Genomic DNA, 20459 nt, shown 5'->3' on the forward strand with positions numbered 1-20459 from the left:
TACCATAGTAATGAACAACGGCTGGTATCTGTGTTTATTATATTATAATTAAATCTATGATGTGATAGAGCAGTCTGACTGAGCGGTGGTAGGCGGTAGCAGGCTTGCTTTACAGCGCTGTTTATGACTTCAAGCCTATCAACTCCCGAGATTAGTAATGTCAGCCTAAAGTGCCTATTAGAACATCCAATAGTCAAAGGTATATGAAATACAAATGGTATAGAGAGAAATAGTCGACGCGTCATAGTTCCTATAATAACTACAACCTAAAACTTCTTAACTTGGAATATTGAAGAACTGGGAAAATTGAAGTCTCATGTTAAAAGGAACCACCAACTTTCATATGTTCTCATGTTCTGAGCAAGGAACTTAAACGTTAGCTTTTTTACATGGCACATATTGCACTTTTACCTTCTTCTCCAACACTTTGTTTTTGCATTATTTAAACCAAATTAGGCATGTTATATTATTTATTTCAGACTAAATAGATTTTATTTATGTATTATATGTCCGTAAACACACCAGCCAGCTGGTCTGCGTATGCTCTGAGGAAGCGGTTTGGAATGCCGTCTGGGCCGGCAGCCTAGCGAGGGTTAACACGCTTAAATTTCTTACTCACATCGGCCACGGAGAAGGAGAGCCCACAGTTCTTGGTAGCAGGCGGTGGCACTGTTTTATCCTCAAAGCGGGTGAAGAAGGTGTTTAGCTTGTCCGGAAGCAAGACGTCGGTGTGTCCTCGACATAGCAGGTTTGTCTTTTGTAGTCCGGAATTGTATGTAGACCCTGCCACATACGTCTCGTGTCTGAGCCGGTGAATTACAACTCCACTTTGTCCCTATTCTGACGTTTTGCCTGTTTGATTGCCTTGCGGAGTGAATAACTACACCGTTTGTATTCTGCCATATTCTCAGTCACCTTGCCATGGTTAAATGCGGTGGTTCGCGCTTTCAGTTTTACATGAATACTGACATCTATCCACGGTTTCTGGTTAGGGTGTTTTAATAGTCACAGTGGGTACAATATCTCCTATACACCTCCTGATAAACTCAGTCACCGTATCAGTATATTTGTCAATGTTAGGCTACCCAGAACATTTCCCAGTCTACGTGATCAAAGCAATCTTGAATCATGGATTCTGAATAGTCAGACCGGCGTTGAATAGTCCTTAGCACAGGTACTTCCTGTTTGAGTTTCTGCCTATAGGAAGGTCAGATTTGTCAAAAGGAGGGCATGGGAGGGCCTTGTAGACATCCCGGAAGTTGGAGTAGCAGTGGTCGAGTGTTTTAGCAGCGCGAGTACTACAGTCAATGTGTTGATATTACTTTTTTTCTAATTTGAACTGTGACTGAAGGAGTGGGATGTTTTATTTTTATATGATGTCGGGTTCCCCCCCTTCTCTTCCCGCATTATCCCGTACAGCGAGTGGCGGCAATGCACCAATAAGTGTAGTCTGCCATAAAAACCTTAAAGAAGAAGATGAAGGCTATCTATGATACCACAGATGAAAGGGGAATGACATTGTAGCTAGCTGAATATATCAAGCTAACATGTAAAGTGGTGTAGCATGTCAGAGGAAGATGTGCATAGCTCAAGTTAACTAGCTACCTTGTTAACAGCCAACTAGCAGCAAATAGCAAAACGTATCGGCAAGCATTCAGCAACGTACACAGCTGGTTGCATAGTAACAGTGTCAGCGTCACCGGCTTGAATCTATTCTGTAGTTACAGTCCCTTTAATAGCATATACATTACTTCCAAACTACAGAAAGTAAAAAATGTTGCTGTTGATTGACTTATGATATTTTATTTCATTCACAGGCTATGTAAAAAAACTTGGTGGATTTGTTCAGCAGGGTTGTGGGAATCCCCTTACCATATCATAGCCATTACAGAAGGATGAGGCAGTGGCCAGTCACCGGTCCCGCTTCAGGGTAATGGAGGACACTTGAATCAGGTTGCTCCCATTTGACTTGGTCAATGGTCAAAATACTATCTGTCCTGGAATTCACCAAACCACCATTTATAATGTAATCAGTACTGTGTGTTTTGTGTATGTTGTAAGGAGGTGCCCCCTTCCACTGCATCAGTGGATTACTGCTGGTCCCAGGGAGTAATGCCAACCAGTCAGTGCCATGCTGGCACGTGCCCCTTGTGAATTAGCTGTGAATCAGGATCGCTGATTGGCTACATTCAACATTGTATTCACTGTTGGCTTCCATGATTGTATGGTGACAGTCTCTCTCTCTCTCCCTCAGTGATATAGGAGCTCAAGCTGAAGGGGCTCCTTCATAAGCAGTATCTGAGCAAACCACTCGCCAAGACAACGCCATACACACCATCTACCATCTGCCTGGGACAGTTGAAACCGGGATTCATCCATGAAGAGCACACTTCTCCAGCGTGCCAGTGGTCATTGAAGGTGAGCATTTGCCCACTGAAGTCAATTACAAGCCAAAATGCAAGACACTGGCAAGAACGACGAACACGCAGACGAGCTTCCCTAAGACGGAATCGGACAGTTTGTGCAGAAATTCTTCGGTTGTTTAAACCCACCGTTTCATCAGCTGTCCGATGGCTGGTCTCAGATGATCCCGCAGGTGAAGAAGCCGGATGTGGAGGTCCTGGGCTGGCGTGGTTACACAGTCTGTGGTTGTGAGACCGGTTAGACATACAGCCAAATGCTCTATAATGCTGTTGGAGGTGGCTTATGGTAGAGAAATTAACATAAAATTAACTGGAAACAGCTCTGGTGGACATTCCTGCTGTCAGCATGCCCATTGCACGCTTCCTCAACTTGAGCTATCTGTGGTATTGTGTTGTGTGACAAAACGGTACATTTTAAAGTGGCCTTTTATTGTCCCCAGCACAAGGTGCACCTGTGTAATAATCATGCTGTTCAATCAGCTTCTTAATATGCCACACCTGTCAGGTGGATGGATTATCTTGGCAACGGAGAAATGCTCACTAATAGGGATGTAAACAAATTTGTGCACAAGATTTTAATTCAGCTCATGAAACATTTTACAACACTTTACATATTGCGTTTATATTTTTGTTCAGTGTATATTATTATGGGGTATTGCGTGTAGATGGGTGAGAGAAAAAAATAGAAGTTAATACATTTAACTGCATTTTTGGGGGAATAAGTCAAGACGTATGAATACATTTTCAAGGAATAATTATGAGATCCATTTAGGATCAAGAGTCCAATGTGCACTTTCTAGCGTAACCTTATATCCTTTAGTCAATCAAAATAGCCTCCAACACTCTACTCAGAAAATTGGATGTAGTCTATCACAGTGCCATCCGTTTTGTCACCAAAGCCCCATATACTACCCACCACTGCGACCTGTATGCTCTCATTGGCTGGCTCTCACTTCATATTTGTCTCCAAACTCACTGGCTCCAGGTCATCTATAAGTCTTTGCTAGGTAAAGCCCTGCCTTATCGCAGCTCACTGGTCACCATAGCAGCACCCACCCGTAGCACGCGCTCCAGCAGGTATATTTCACTGATCATCCCCAAAGCAAACTCCTCTTTTGTCTGCCTTTCCTTCCAGTTCTCTGCTGCCAATGACTGGAACGAATTGCAAAAATCACTGAAGCCGGAGTCTTATATCTCCCCCACTAACTTTAAGCATCAGCTGTCAGAGCAGCTTACCGATCATTGCACCTGTACACAGCCCATCTGTAAATATCCCACCAAACTACCTCATCCCCATATTGTTTAGCTCCTTTGCACCCCAGTATCTCTACTTGCACATTCATCTTCTGCAAATCTATCACTCCAGTGTTTAATTGCTCAACTGTAATTATTTCGCCACTATGGCCTATTTATTGCCTTTACCGCCCTAATCTTACTACATTTGCACACACTGTATATAGATATTTCTATAGTTTTATTGGCTTTACGTAATCACACATTGTGTGCAAGTGAGAGCGAGGGAGCAAGAGAGTTTGTGGTGACAATGTTTTGTTGATGCGAGTTGGTGCCTGTTTGATGACATCTGGTTGACATAAGATTTAATTATTAAATTAAATCCATTAAAAGGGACAATCTGGGATTGGTACACCCATTTTTGGACTTAATTTAATATATAGCTATTGATTCTTGAAGAATGCAACTTAAAAATGGCTCATGAGCAATGGTCTTACCCCATCAGAAACTAAAATACAGTATATGTTTGTTTTAGTACATTGTTTGTAATGACTGACTATCTCATAACTCGGGGTCTGAATTGTTTTGGGGATGGGGGAAACAAGCTTCCGTATTCACATTTCTGTTTGACTTGAAATAAAACCCATTACCTCTGCCACTTTTTTTGTATGATATTAAATGGTTTAACAATCTCTAATAAATACTTTTTCATTTGCCTGCCAAATCGATATGCTCCTATGAACTTCATAGGTTGGGTCCTTTTACATGTAAATTACCTAAAGCTCAGGCCATGGGCTGATGGTGAGGCGATCAACGGAAGGCAACCCAACTTCAGGTAAATCATGTCGCCAAACAGCGTATTGTTTCTGTCAACCTTCTACCCCCACTTATCTATCTCGAAACAAAACAGGCTTCCTAGAAATCATAACACACCCATGAATACAATTATTGCCAGGGAAGATTAGCACAGACTAAATGGCACTACATTGCGCGATACGTACCCCATTTTGCTTGGTTGTTAAATCGAAGGGAAGGGTTTCAGTCCGTGGGCGCAGAGCTCCAAAAGGCGGAGTGAACAATCTAGGTAATGTGTTTTTTTCCCCTCTCCAATAAGCAGCTCTTCACAGCGCTGTTGACGTCTGTGGCTTGACAGGAGATTCGAGACAGTCAGTGTGGTTCCCTTCACGCCGACATGTCTTGCTAGTCTGTTCTACGCTATGGGGTGTTGGTTCAAAGTTCACCCAAGCAAACGTGTCGGTGGATTCATGACGACCGAAAACATCGGTGTTGACGTTAGCGAAATTAAACGCACTCTTCAATCATGCTCAATGGGAAGCTAAAGCACGGAGGATATAGCAGCTAAGCTAACGTTGGCTACCGAGGCGCGCATACGTGACTGACGGTTCTTAATTCCAAAGTAGCGCGAGCTCCTTTTACACTTAAAAAGGTAGGGAAAATAGGGACCGCTTGCATTGATATTGGCAGCACACCATCTTCTCGTCTGCGGAAAAAAATGCTTAAAACATCCACTTGGTTCTAGACGGATTTGGGTATTACTATTACAGCTCCGCACGGCGCTCCTCTCCGTTGACTTGCATTTCGCTACTCTCCAAAGATGACACCGCTCTCAAAATGTGACCAGCTGCGTGCACCGCAGTTATCCTCGGGCGAGAAAAATGCTTAACATTCATTCTTGCTTCTCACTTTGAAAGGCCCGACTGTTCAACGTTCCGAAATGTAACGTTACTCGTTGCTCAATCCCTGGCGTCGTAAGTGCCATCAAAATTCCTCTAGCAGCTATCCTACTACAGTTTATCAAAACGCATACATCTGCAGCAATAATAAACTCATTTTAGCTACAGGGAAAAATATCAATTTTTATGTCGAATAGGTTTCATCTCCCATCTGTTTTCGCGGAAAGACTTGGTACATTCTCATGGCTCCATCGTCTCCTCTAGTCAGACCAAACCAGCTACCGGCATCTTCAACGCCTGGTCAAATAAGGCCGACTATGAAATGCTATGCTGAATTAAGTTCAAATAAGAAAAATAGGCAATTCGTTGATTTTATTCATCAGACAGGGATTTAAAATGTCAAATCACGGCCAGTCTTTGCTCCATCGAACGCCTCCCTTTTTCTCCAGCCGTCTGTCTGTGTAGTGTCTGATCTCTCCAATCATCCCATTCATCACCTCTCTCAACCCATCCTCTCGTTCTGTTCACTGAAAGCATGAAATTGGCCCTACGTGATCACGCCGCCTCTCCGCACAACGTCACCGTATCCTTAGAAATCTGACGCAATAAAATAGTTCCGTCATTTCCGCTTAGCGACTGAGGAAAAATTCGTATTATACCTCAGTGGTACCAACCTGCAGTTTATTATGGGCCGTATAATAAACCTGCAATAAACATTTAATGCAATATTACGTTTAAGTTTTTCATTGCGGTATGTTTTGTGACCATGGATTGGATGAGAATTCGGACCTACATTATATGTATATGACCTTTGCAAAGCATTCACTAATTCAGCACACTGCACAGATCTCTTAGATTAAGTATTAGAATTCTACAGATGATTCACCCAGAGGTCGACTTTATGGATAGCCACTATATTACTACTCTACAACTTTTTTTGTTTTCGTAATAGGACATATTTAGTTACCCTATATACATTAAAAGCATACACAGAATGATCATCGATGCAGTGTACACATCACTGACTTGTTCCAGTTAGATTATTGTGCAATGGATGGTGGACACCTTGTGGACATTGGATGTCAGTGGCAAATGTGGCCACTGCAGTGTGACTATTTACTGTTATTGAACTCCGGTTCCCACCCCTCAGCTTGTTTTCTTTTCAAACAGACAACAGTGGCATATTGGCCTTTAGTTTTTGACCCGTGTTAAAGGGCTGGTTGTATGCTTGCCATTCCCTCTTTGGCATCAAGAGGATGCTTGCATGCAATATGGCATGTCTGTTATCAGATGTGTTATCAGATTACTAAATCTAATTATCAAACACTGTTACCGGACCTGGCTTATCAAATTGTTCTGGGCTGTTCATTGCTTCAAATAAATCACAGATTTTGAGGGTGCCCTTGTGCTAATGGAATTTCACTGAAACATAACATTCTCCTGCCCTGTCCCTTAAATCCTCACCTCACATCTGATTTACCACCTGAGAAGAGAGTGAGCAGGGAACATGGCTATATACAGGTAATTGGCAAAATATTGGAAACACTTCTGTAAATGAAAAAAAGTATATTGAAAGCAGGTGCTTCCACACAGGTGTGGTTAATTAAGAAATTAACATCCCATCATGCTTAGGGTCATATATAAAAATGCTGGGCAGGCCATTATTTTTGCTGCCATGGCAATGCCCCCATCCACAGGGCACGAGTGGTCACTGAATGGTTTGATGAGCATGAAAACGACGTAAAGCATATGCCACAACCGTCTCAGTCACCAGATCTCAACCCAACTGAACACTTATGGGAGATTCTGGTGTGGTGCCACCATCAACAAAACACCAAATTATAGAATTTCTCACGGAAGAATGGTGTCACATCCCTCCGATAGAGTTCCAGACAGTTGTAGAATCTATGACAAGGTGCATTGAAGCTGTTCTGGCGGCTCACGGTGGCCCAATTCCCTAATTAAATACTTTATGTTGGTGTTTCCTTTACTTTGGCAGTTACCTGTTTATATATACACCACCGTTCAAAAGTTTGGGGTCACTTAGAAATGTCCTTTTTTTGAAAGAATAGCACATTTTTTGTCCATTAAAATAACATCAAATTGATCGGAAATACAGTGTATTGATGGTGCAGCTAGAATCTTTTGAGGATCTGAGGACCCATGCCAAATCTTTTCAGTCTCCTGAGGGGGGATAGGGGATTTTCTCATACCCACTTCACGACTGTCATGGTACACCAAGGAACTTGAAGCTCTCAACCTGCTCCACTGCAGCCCTGTCGATGAGAATGGGGGCGTGCCCGTTCGTCTTTTTCCTGTAGTCCACAATCATCTCCTTTGTCTTGATCCCATTGAGGGAGAGATTTTTGTCCTGGCACCACACAGCCATGTCTCTGACCTCCTCCCTAAAGGCTGTCTCGTTGTTGTCGGTGATCAGGCCTATCACTGTTGTGTCATCGGCAAATTTAATCGTGTTGGAGTCGTGCCTGGCCGTACCGTCATGAGTGAACAGGGAGCACAGGAGGGGGCTGAGCATGCACCCCTGAAGGGCCCCTGTGTTGGATCAGCGTGGCGGATGTGTTGTTACATACCCTTACCACATGGGGGCGGCCCGTCTGGAAGTCCAGGATCCAGTTGCAGAGGGGGGTGTTTAGTCCCAGGATCCTTTGCTTATTGATGAGCTTTGAGGGCACTATGATGTTGAACGCTGAGCTGTAGTCAATGAATAGTATTCTCACATAGGTGTTCCTTTTGTCCAGGTGGAAAGGGCAGTGTGGAGTGCAATAGAGACTGCATCATCTGTGAATCTGTTGGGGCGGTATGCAAATTGGAGTGGGTCTAGGGATTCTGGGATAATGGTATTGATGTGAGCCATGACCAGCCTTTCAAAGCACTTCATGGTTACAGACGTGAGTGCTAGGGGTCAGTAGTCATTTAGGCAGGTTACCTTAGTGGTCTTGGGCACACTATGGTGGACTGCTTAAAACATGTTGGTATTACAGACTCGGACAGGGAGAGGTTGAAAATGTCAGTGAAGACACTTGCTAGTTGGTCAGCGCATGCTCGCAGTACACACCCTGGTAATCTGTCTGGCCCTGCGGCCTTGTGAATGTTGACCTGTCTAAAGGTATTACTCACATCAGCAGTGGAGAGCGTGATTACACAGTCTTCTGTTACAGCTGGTGCTCTCATGCATGTTTCAGTGTTATTTGCCTCGAAGCTAGCATAGACGTAGTTTAGCTCGTCCGGTAGGCTCATGTCACTCGGCTGTGCTTCTCTTTGTAGCTCTCGGCTGTGCTTCCCTTTGTAGTCTGTAACGGTTTGGAGGCCCTGCCACATCCGACGAGTGTCAGACCCGGTGTAGTACGACTCGATTTTAGTCCTATATTGACGCTTTGCATGTTTGATGGTTCGTCAGAGTACATAGCGGGATTTCTTATAAGCTTCCGGGTTAGAGTTCCACTCCTTGACAGCGGCAACTCAAGCCTTTAGCTCATGCGATGCTGCCGATAATCCATGGCTTCTGGTTGGAGAATGTACTTTGGGGACGATGTCATCGATGCACTTATTGATGAAGCCAATGACTGATGTGGTGTACTCCTCAATGCCATCGGAGTAGTCCTGGAACATATTCCAGTCTGTGCTAGAAAAAACGTCCTGTAGTTTAGCATCTGCTTCATCTGACAGCTTTTTTATTGATTGAGTCACTGGTGCTTCCTGCTTAAATTTTTGCTTGTAAGCAGGAATCAGGATAGAATTATGTCAGATTTACCAAATGGAGGGCGAGGGAGAGCTTTGTATGCATCTCTGTGTGTGAGGAGTATAGGTGCTCCAGAGTTTTTTCCCCTATGGTTGCCCATTTAACATGCTGATAGAAATTTGGTAAAACTGATTTAAGTTTCCCTGCATTAATGTCCCCGGCTACTAGATGCGCCGCCTCTGGGTGAGTGTTTTCTTGTTTGCTTATGGTGGAATACAGCGCATTCTATCTTAGTGCCAGTCTCTGACTGTGGTGGTATGTAAACATGACTAATGATTCCACCCTAAATCAGCTAGATACAGGCAAGAGTGTGCAAGGTGGTATTGAATGTGTCACTGTCTGTCACCTCAAATATTTATCTCGACTTGTGCACCTACGTTGTAAACTTTCATTCAGGCTAGGTTGTAGCAACATCATGATGGGAATAGGGAAAATGTGAGTATCATGTAGTAGCCTAAACCTATTGATGTTCCGTTGAACTGCATGAATGGAATATGAATGTGCTGTAACTGAAATAAGGCCATGCTCATAAAAAAATACAAAAATGTCTTCACTCATCTTAAACAGCACTGACCACCACTGCTACACAGACCTGTATGAAGAGGCGGGAGGCAGCAAGGAAGGAGTGAAGGATGGAGACACAGAGAGTATGACCTCTGAGTGGTCTTTCCACAGCAGACACTGAGACTGGAAGGCCAGTGGGTACCTGGAGAAGTTTGTCCTGAAGGATGAGACTCCCGTGGTGGAGCTGGAAGGGTAACCAGCCGTAGAAGAAGGCTTCAGAACTTGGGCCCAGGAATCAGATACGCTGGACAGCTTTTTCTCACACACTGAGTCTGAGCATGACATGACAGATTTCTTCCTGACGAGCGCCAGGTTCTCTCCATCCGATGATCGGTACATTCCATCACTGGATAAAGAAAAGAACAATGCAGAACCTGTGTAGGAGGATAAGCATGTCAAGGCAGACGATAACGTTTTGGAGACAGTGCAGGAAGCGCCTCAGCCTCAAGTGGTGGAAGAAGGGAATACCACGGAATTGGGAGCGAGACACAGGGCATAGTCACAGACATAAATGAGCGTCCACTGTCTGACCCAGAGTCTTCCTCTGAGGTGGCTGGTGAGGGGAGTGTCACTGAGCCCCCCACAGACCCAGACCTCTCACACAAGCATGATGCTCCCACAGAGGAACTACAAACCCTCCCGTTTCCTCTGCGTGACAGTGGAACCCAGCAGATAACCAATCAGGAAGCTCCAAAGCCAGTAGCCCTGCTTAGAAGGATGCCAGTTGCACCTCCCAAGACCTCTATGAATCTAGCGCCAATGGCTCAAGCCCATACCCCAGTCGAGATCCTGGAGGAGGGAGAAGGTGATTGAGGGAAGGAAGAGAGGGAGGAGGAGAAAGCCAAGGCATCACTAGTTGACGGCTCATCCTCATTGTACCAATCCCAGATTGCACTGCTATCAAGTATAGCTACTGACCCAACAATTGAAGAAGGGAAAGGAAAGCCATTGATTAGACAATGAACCAGTAAAAGTAGAGAACAAATATACTTAATTGGCTGAGGGAAACACAGAACCACATCAGGTTGAGGATTGTGACAGCCCCAAACCAGATACCGACCCGGTATTGATAGGAGAGGAGACTAAGACGGAACCTGAGAAAGGAGAGACTGAACCAGAGAAAGGATAGACAGAACCAGCTGAGTCAGCTAAGCCAGAGGTTGAACCAGAGAAAGGAGGGGGCAGCAGTGAGGACTGTATCAGCTACAGTACAACAGGAGCTAGCCAGACCTCTCCACCTGCTACTGCCCTAATGCCTGCCACAGTGACTGAACCAGCCAAAGATAGCAGAAGATGCATCCTCCTTTAGCCTTGTTCAGTGTCACACCCTGATCTGGTTCACCTGTCCTTGTGATTGTCTCCATCCCTCCAGGTGTCGCTTATTATCCCCGGTGTATATATCCCTGTGTTTCCTGTCTCTGTGCCAGTTCGTCTTGTTTGCCAAGTCAACCAGCGGTTTTCCTTGCTCCTATTTTTCCCAGTCTCTGTTTGTTTCTAGTCCTCCTGGTTTCGACCCTTGCCTGTCCTGACTCCGAACCCTCCTGCCTGACCACTCTCCCTGTTCTGACTACCAGCCTGCCTATCCCCTTGTACTGTTTTGGATTATTATTATTCAGCCCCTTTACTTTCAGTGCAGCAAACTCTCTCCAGAAGTTCAGTGAGGATCTCTGAATGATCCAATGTTGACCTAAATGACTAATGATGATAAATACAATCCACCTGTGTGTAATCAAGTCTCCGTATAAATGCACCTGCACTGTGATAGTCTCAGAGGTCCGTTAAAAGCGCAGAGAGCACCATGAAGAACAAGGAACACACCAGGCAGGTCCGAGATACTGTTGTGAAGAAGTTTAAAGCCGGATTTGGATACAAAAAGATTTCCCAAGCTTTAAACATCCCAAGGAGCACTGTGCAAGCGATAATATTGAAATGGAAGGAGTATCAGACCACTGCAAATCTACCAAGACCTGGCCGTCCGTCTAAACTTTCAGCTCATACAAGGAGAAGACTGTTCAGAGATGCAGCCAAGAGGCCCATGATCACTCTGGATGAACTGCAGAGATCTTCAGCTGAGGTGGGAGACTCTGTCCATAGGACAACAATCAGTCGTATATTGCACAAATCTGGCCTTTATGGAAGAGTGGCAAGAAGAAAGCCATTTCTTAAAGATATCCATAAAAAGTGTCATTTAAAGTTTGCCACAAGCCACCTGGGAGACACACCAAACATGTGGAAGAAGGTGCTCTGGTCAGATGAAACCAAAATTGAACTTTTTGGCAACAATGCAAAACATTATGTTTGGAGTAAAGCAACACAGCGCATCACCCTGAACACAACATCCCCACTGTCAAACATGGTGGTGGCAGCATCATGGTTTGGGCCTGCTTTTCTTCAGCAGGGACAGGGAAGATGGTTAAAATTGATGGGAAGATGGATGGAGCCAAATACAGGACCATTCTGGAAGAAAACCTGATGGAGTCTGCAAAAGACCTGAGACTGGGACGGAGATTTGTCTTCCAACAAGACAATGATCCAAAACATAAAGCAAAATCTACAATGGAATGGTTCAAAAATAAACATATCCAGGTGTTAGAATGGCCAAGTCAAAGTCCAGACCTGAATCCAATTGAGAATCTGTGGAAAGAACTGAAAACTGCTGTTCACAAATGCTCTCCATCCAACCTCACTGAGCTCGAGCTGTTTTGCAAGGAGGAATGGGAAAAAATGTCAGTCTCTCGATGTGCAAAACTGATAGAGACATACCCCAAGTGACTTACAGCTGTAATCGCAGCAAAAGGTGGCACTACATAGTATTAACTTAAGGGGGCTGAATAATTTTGCACGCCCAAATTTTTTTTTTTATTTGTTAAAAAAGTTTGAAATATCCAATAAATGTCGTCCCACTTCATGATTGTGTCCCACTTGTTGTTGATTCTTCACAAAAAAATACAGTTTTATATCTTTATGTTTGAAGCCTGAAATGTGGCAAAAGGTCGCAAAGTTCAAGGGGGCCGAATACTTTCGCAAGGCACTGTAGATGGGCTGTTTACAGATGGGCTATGTACAGGTGCAGTGATCTGTGAGCTGCTCTGACAGCTGGTGCTTAAAGCTAGTGAGGGAGATGTGAGTCTCCAGCTTCAGAGATTTTTGCAATTCGTTCCAGTCATGGGCAGCAGAGAACTGGAAGGAAAGACGACCAAAGGAGGAATTGGCTTTGGGGGTGACCAGTGAGATATATCTGCTGGAGCGCGTGCTACGAGTGGGTGCTGCTATGGTGACCAGTGAGCTGAGATAAGGCGGGGCTTTACCTAGCAGAGACTTGTAGATAACCTGTAGCCAGTGGATTTGACGACGAGTATGAAGCGAGGGCCAACCAACGAGAGCGTACAGGTCGCAATGGTGGGTAGTGTATGGGGCTTTGGTGACAAAACGGGTGGCACTGTGATAGACTGCATCCAGTTTCTTGAGTAGAGTGTTGGAGGCTATTTTATAGATGACATCACCGAAGTCGAGGATCAGTAGGATGGTCAGTTTTACGAGGGTATGTTTGGTAGCATGAGTGAAGGATGCTTTGTTGCGATATAGGAAGCCGATTTAATTTTGGATTGGAGATGCTTGATGTGAGTCTGGAAGGAGAGTTTACAGTCTAACCAGACACCCAGGTATTTGTAGTTGTCCACATATTCTAAGTCAGAGCCGTCTGGACGGGCGGGCAGGTGCGGGCAGTGATTGATTGAATAGCATGCATTTAGTTTTATTTGCGTTTAAGAGCAGTTGGAGGCCACGGAAGGAGAGTTGTATGGCATTGAAGCTCGTCTGGAGGTTAGTTAACACAGTGTCCAAGGAGGGGCCAGAAGTATACAGAATGGTGTCGTCTGCGTAGAGTTGGATCAGAGAATCACCAGCAGCAAGAGCAACGTCATTGATGTATACAGACAAGAGAGTCGGTCCGAGAATTTAACCCTGTGGCACACCCATAGAGACTGTCAGAAGACCGGACAACAGTCCCTCCGATTTGACACACTGAACTCTATCAGAGAAGTAGTTGGTAAACAAGGCGAGGCAATCATTTGAGAAACCAAGGCTGTCGAGTCTGCCAATAAGAATGTTGTGATTGACAGAGTCAAAAGCCTTGGCCAGGTCGATGAATACGGCTGCACGGTAATGTCTCTTATCGATGGCAGTTATGATGTCGTTTAGAACCTTGAGCGTGGCTGAGGTGCACCCATGACTAGCTCTGAAACCAGATTGCATAGCGGAGAAGGTATGGTGGGATTCTAAATGGTCAGTAATCTGTTTGTTAACTTGGCTTTCGAAGACCTTAGAAAGACAGGGTAGGATAGATATAGGTCTGTAGCAGTTTGGGTCTAGAATGTCACCCCCTTTGAAGAGGGGGATGACCGTGGCAGCTTTCCAATCTTTGGGAATCTCAGACGATACGAAAGAGAGGTTGAACAGGCTAGTAATAGGTTGCAACAATTTCTGCAGATATTTTTAGAAAGAGAGGGTCCAGATTGTCTAGCCCGGCTGATTTGTAGGGGTCCATATTTTGCAGCTCTTTCAGAACATCAGCTATCTGGTGACGAAGATTCCCAATTTTGGAATGGCAGTGTCAGCCAATCAGCTCCTTTGTTGTTCAACCATTCCATAATGACTGCCGTGGCTACTGTTGTGACAGTTCACTTAAAAACGAGCAGTCAGTCAATCTTCTTGTGTAACAGTTGGGATAATGGGACAATTCTAAGTACAACACATTTCTCCTCTTTGGATTGAGTTATGTTTCCTGAGCCATACCTCGTGCTGGCTCCCCCGGTGTCTTAATCTACACAGGGAGCCTGTCAGACCCTAGTGCAGCTGTCAGCGTGCTGGCTACATGTTGGTGAGTTCAGTGGGAGGCTGGGAGTTTGTGTTTTCTTGACCCACGCTTGTTATCATAGTTGAATATTTAGGATTAGCTAGCCACCGGAGGATATTCATTCTCACCACAAACTATTCTCACACTCAGAGTTTTCAAACTGTACCCTCTGTCTTTGCTATTCTGCTGCTTCTAACAAGATGAGATTTGAGCAGATGTTATTGCGGGTGTAGTGAAATGCTTGTGTTCCTAGCTCAAACAGTGCAGTAGTATCTAACAATTTACAAGAAAGGAATTAAGAAATATAGAAATATTAGGACGAGCAATGTCAGAGTGGCATTGAATAGAATACAGTATATACATATGAAATGAGTAAAACAGTATGTAAACACTATGTGACCAGCGTTCCATTATTAAAGTGACCAGTGATTCCATGTCTATGTACATAGGGCAGCAGCCTCTAATGTGCAGGGGTGAGTAACCGGGTGGTAGCCGGCTAGTGACAGTGACTAAGTTCAGGGATGGGTACTGGATGGAGGCCAGCTAGTGTTGGCTATTTAACAGTCTGGCTGCGGTGGCTGCATTGTGCAGACACAGCAGAATGCTGATCCTGTACCCAGGACCAGGTGCTCCGAACCTGGAGGAGCTAGTCCAGAACCAAGTCCTGAAACGGGAAGAACAGAACCAGGGAGACCAGGACGTGAGGACAGTGGGACACAACATCATCATCATCATCCTCGACAGCACCTGGAGCCAGGCCAAAGACATTTTCCTGAGAAACACCATTCTCAACCAGCCCAAAGAGGTGGAATTGCAACAGTCCAATAGGGCACAATGTATTTAGTACAATGTAACCAGGGTAAGTAAGTATAAAGGACGCAGGGTACTTTACACTGGGGAAGTATTGATTAGGTACAATGAAACCAATTTAATAGTCCCAAAAGTGCAAACTACAAGCTAAATCAAGCGCTTTCAAGTATATAAACTCAGCAAAAAAAGAAATGTCCTCTCACTGTCAACTGCGTTTATTTTCAGCAAGTAAGTAAATATTTGTATGAACATAACAAAAAACAACAACTGAGACATGAACTGAACAAGTTCCACAGACATGTGACTAACAGCTATAGAATAATGTGTCCCTGAACAAAAGGGGGTCAAAATCAAAAGTAAAAGTCAGTATCTGTAGTGGCCACCAGCTGCATTAAGTACTGCAGTGCATCTCCTCCTCATGGACTGCACCAGATTTGCCAGTTCTTGCTGTGAGATGTTACCCCACTCTTCCACCAAGGCACCTGCAAGTTTCTGGGGACATTTCTGGGGGAATGGCCCTAGCCCTCACCCTCTGATCCAACAGGTCCCAGACGTGCTCAATAGGATTGAGATCTGGACTCTTCGCTGGCCATGGCAGAACACTGACATTCCTGTCTTGCAGGAAATCACGCACAGAATGAGCAGTATGGCTTGTGGCATTGTCATGCTGGAGTGTCATGTCAGGATGAGCCTGCAGGAAGGGTACCACATGAGGGAGGAGGATGTCTTCCCTGTAATCCCCTCCACCTCCAAATCGATCCCGCTCCAGAGTACAGGCCTCGGTGTAACGCTCATTCTTTCGATGATAAACGCGAATCTGACCATCACCCTTGGTGAGACAAAACCATGACTCGTCAGCGAAGGGCACTTTTTGTCAGTCCTGTCTGGTCCAGCGACGGTGGGTGGGTGCCCATCAGGCCTACAAGCCCTCAGGTCCAGCCTCTCTTAGCCTATTGCGGACAGTCTAAGCATTGATGGAGGGGTTGTGCGTTCCTGGTGTAACTTGTGCAGTTGTTGTTACCATCCTGTACCTGTCCCGCAGGTGTGATGTTCGGATGTACCGATCCTGTGCAGGTGTTGTTACACATGGTCTGCCACTGTGAGGATGATCAGCTGCCCGTCCTGTCTCCCTGTACCGCTATCTTAGGTGTCTCGCAGTATGGACATTGCAATTTATTGCCCTGGCCACATCTGCAGTACTTATGCCTCCTTGCAGCATGCCTAAGGCACGTTCATGCAGATGAGCAGGGACCCTGGGCATCTTTCTTTTGGTGTCAGTAGAAAGACCTCTTTAGTGCATTGAAGGAGACAGGTTAATAAGGATCTTTAAGCCTTGAGGCAATTGAGACATATATTGTGTATGTCTGCCGTTCACAGGGTGAATGGGCAAGACAACAAATTGAAGTGCCTTTGATCTGGGTATGGTAGTAGGTGCCAGGCTCGCTGGTTGATGTCAAGAACTGCAACGCTGCTTGGTTTTTCACACTCAATAATTTCCTGTGTGTATCAAGAATGATCCACCACTCAAAGGACATCCAGTGCATTGGAGTCAACATGGGCCAGCATCCCCGTGGCACGTAGAGTCCATTCCCCGACGAATTGAGGCTGTTCTGAGGGCAGCCTTAACCTTCTGCGCATAAGGCCGCCACAGACCCACACCATGATGCCGGGGGGGGCCCTTTACAAACAACCGTCCTGAACAGGGCTAGGTCCAGGGAGTGTTTCCCTGTGCTCCTGTCACTGTATGTGACTTATCATTTCCTCTTCCTGGCTCCTCCGGGTTCTGTTGAAGCCTCTGCAGGCTCTGTACTCCTTCCAGCTGCAGCAAGGGGCCCAGGTCCACCACAGCTCCCCAAGATGAGGGACTACTAGGTTGTGCCTGAAAGGAATGGACACCCTGGCCTATCCCTCATGTAGTTCACTACTTATGACCTGAATGCAATTTCAGTTAATTTCTTCCACTTTTTCCAGATGTTTGTGCAGTACACTGCCAATTCAGGCTCCCTCAAGGATTTAAAGCTGCAATATGTAACTTTTTGTGCGATCTTACAAATTTCACATAGAAAGGTGAGTTATAGATCTGTCATTTTCATTTAAAGCATGTCCCAGAAGCAGTATATCTGTTCTATGTGTGTTATGTCTATGCTTCCCATTCTTAAGTTTTACTTTCGGTTTTGAACACCAGCTTCAAACAGCTGAAAATACAATATTTGTGGTTATGGAAAATATATTTCATAGCGGTTTAAATGGTACAATGATAAGGCCCTGCCCCGCCCTCCTTTCGGAAAAGCTGACCACGACTCCATTTTGTTGATCCCTGCATACAGACAGAAACTAAAACAAGAAGCTCCCGCGCTGAGGTCTGTTCAACGCTGGTCCGACCAATCTGATTCCACACTCCAAGACTGCTTCCATCACGTGGACTGGGATATGTTTCGTATTGCGTCAGACAACAACATTGACGAATACGCTGATTCGGTGAGCGAGTTCATTAGAACGTGCGTTGAAGATGTCGTTCCCATAGCAACTATTAAAACATTCCCTAACCAGAAACCTTGGATTGATGGCAGCATATGCGTGAAACTGAAAGCCTGAACCACTGCTTTTAATCAGGGCAAGGTGACCGGAAACATGACCGAATACAAACAGTGTAACTATTCCCTGCGCAAGGCAATCAAACAAGCTAAGCGTCAGTATAGAGACAAAGTAGAATCTCAATTCAACAGCTCAGACACAAGAGGTATGTGGCAGGGTCTACAGTCAATCACAAAAAGAAAACCAGCCCCGTCACGGACCAGGATGTCTTGCTCCCAGGCAGACTAAATAACTTTTTTTGCCCGCTTTGAGGACAATACAGTGCCACTGACACGGCCCGCTACCAAAACCTGCGGACTCTCCTTCACTGCAGCCGACGTGAGTCAAACATTTAAACGTGTTAACCCTCGCAAGGCTGCAGGCCCAGACGGCATCCCCAGCCGCGCCCTCAGAGCATGCGCAGACCAGCTGGCTGGTGTGTTTACGGACATATTCAATCAATCCCTATCCCAGTCTGTTGTTCCCACATGCTTCAAGAGGGCCACCATTGTTCCTGTTCCCAAGAAAGCTAAGGTAACTGAGCTAAACGACTACCGCCCGTAGCACTCACTTCCGTCATCATGAAGTGCTTTGAGAGACTAGTCAAGGACCATATAACCTCCACCCTACCTGACACCCTAGACCCACTCCAATTTGCTTACCGCCCAAATAGGTCCACAGACGATGCAATCTCAACCACACTGCACACTGCCCTAACCCATCTGGACAAGAGGAATACCTATGTGAGAATGCTGTTCATCGACTACAGCTCGGCATTTAACACCATAGTGCCCTCCAAGCTCGTCATCAAGCTCGAGACCCTGGGTCTCGACCCCGCCCTGTGCAACTGGGTACTGGACTTCCTGACGGGCCGCCCCCAGGTGGTGAGGGTAGGCAACAACATTTCTACCCCGCAAGGGTGCGATCTGAGCCCTCTCCTGTGCTCCCTGTTCACCCTCATCAAGTTTGCGGACGACACAACAGTGGTAGGCTTGATTACCAACAACGACGAGATGGCCTACAGGGAGGAGGTGAGGGCCCTCGGAGTGTGGTGTCAGGAAAATAACCTCACACTCAACGTCAACAAAACTAAGGAGATGATTGTGGACTTCAGGAAACAGCAGAGGGAACACCCCCCTATCCACATCGATGGAACAGTAGTGGAGAGGGTAGTAAGTTTTAAGTTCCTCGGCGTACACATCACAGACAAACACAGAATTGGTCCACCCACACAGACAGCATCGTGAAGAAGGCGCAGCAGCGCCTCTTCAACCTCAGGAGGCTGAAGAAATTTGGCTTGTCACCAAAAGCACTCACAAACTTCTACAGATGCACAATTGAGAGCATCCTGTCGGGCTGTATCACCGCCTGGTACGGCAACTGCTCCGCCCACAACCGTAAGGCTCTCCAGAGGGTAGTGAGGTCTGCACAACGCATCACCGGGGGCAAACTACCTGCCCTCCAGGACACCTACACCACCCAATGTCACAGGAAGGCCATAAAGATCATCAAGGACAAAAACCACCCGAGCCACTGCCTGTTCACCCCGCTATCATCCAGAAGGCGAGGTCAGTACAGGTGCATCAAAGCTGGGACCGAGAGACTGAAAAACAGCTTCTATCTCAAGGCCATCAGACTGTTAAACAGCCACCACTAACATTGAGTGGCTGCTGCCAACACACTGACTCAACTCTAGCCACTTTAATAATGGGAATTGATGGGAAATTATGTAAAATATATCACTAGCCACTTTAAACAATGCTACCTAATATAATGTTTACATACCCTACATTATTCTTCGTATATGTATATACTGTACTCTATATCATCTACTGCATCTTTATGTAATACATGTATCACTAGCCACTTTAACTATGCCACTTTGTTTACATACTCATCTCATATGTATATACTGCACTCAATACCATCTACTGTATCTTGCCTATGCCGCTCTGTACCATCACTCATTCATATATCTTTATGTACATATTCTTTATCCCCTTACACTTGTGTCTATAAGGTAGTAGTTTTGGAATTGTTAGCTAGATTACTTGTTGGTTATTACTGCATTGTCGGAACTAGAAGCACAAGCATTTCGCTACACTCGCATTAACATCTGCTAACCATGTGTATGTGACAAATAAATGTTGATTTGATTTGATTCTCTACACTATACTTGCTTGTTTTTTCACATAAACTGAAATTAGGCAAACTATTAGAATTTTAACAACCAGGAAATAGAGAAGTGATTTCTGCATAGTTCACCTTTAAAATAATTGGATCAGAGTGCATGGTGTGGCTACCATAGAAGATATAACTGTTAGCGCAGTTAGCGCACCTGAGAGCGCGCGGGAAAGACTGATGTTTTAATAGAAAAAGGTAGGACATTGCATCGCGCCGCTGGTGTAGTGGTATCATGCAAGATTCCCATTCTTGCGATCCGGGTTCGATTCCCGGGCGGCGCAAGTATTTTGGTACATTTTATCCCAATTTTCTCCTACATTTTGGATGCACATCAAACCGAATGTAAACCATGCCATCTGTAG

At 45.3% G+C, this 20459-nt stretch overlaps 1 protein-coding gene and 1 non-coding gene across 2 annotated transcripts in view; one reads left to right on the top strand and one right to left on the bottom strand.

Annotated features, from left to right (window-relative positions):
* Positions 1 to 5873, bottom strand: part of LOC112230821 (homer protein homolog 1) — a 54861-nt gene extending 48988 nt beyond the window's left edge. Inside the window, exon 1 of the mRNA XM_024397152.2 lies at positions 4658 to 5873. Within this exon, the coding sequence (XP_024252920.1) occupies positions 4658 to 4662 (5 nt within the window). The 5' untranslated portion in view covers positions 4663 to 5873. The remainder of the gene's footprint in view (positions 1 to 4657) is intronic.
* A 14434-nt stretch (positions 5874 to 20307) lies between these two features.
* trnag-ccc lies at positions 20308 to 20378 on the top strand. Its single transcript has one exon. It is a non-coding gene; the product is annotated as a tRNA-Gly (tRNA).
* Positions 20379 to 20459: the final 81 nt, after the last annotated feature.

Source organism: Oncorhynchus tshawytscha, linkage group LG33 (assembly GCF_018296145.1).
Source record: "Oncorhynchus tshawytscha isolate Ot180627B linkage group LG33, Otsh_v2.0, whole genome shotgun sequence".
NCBI lineage: Eukaryota > Metazoa > Chordata > Actinopteri > Salmoniformes > Salmonidae > Oncorhynchus > Oncorhynchus tshawytscha.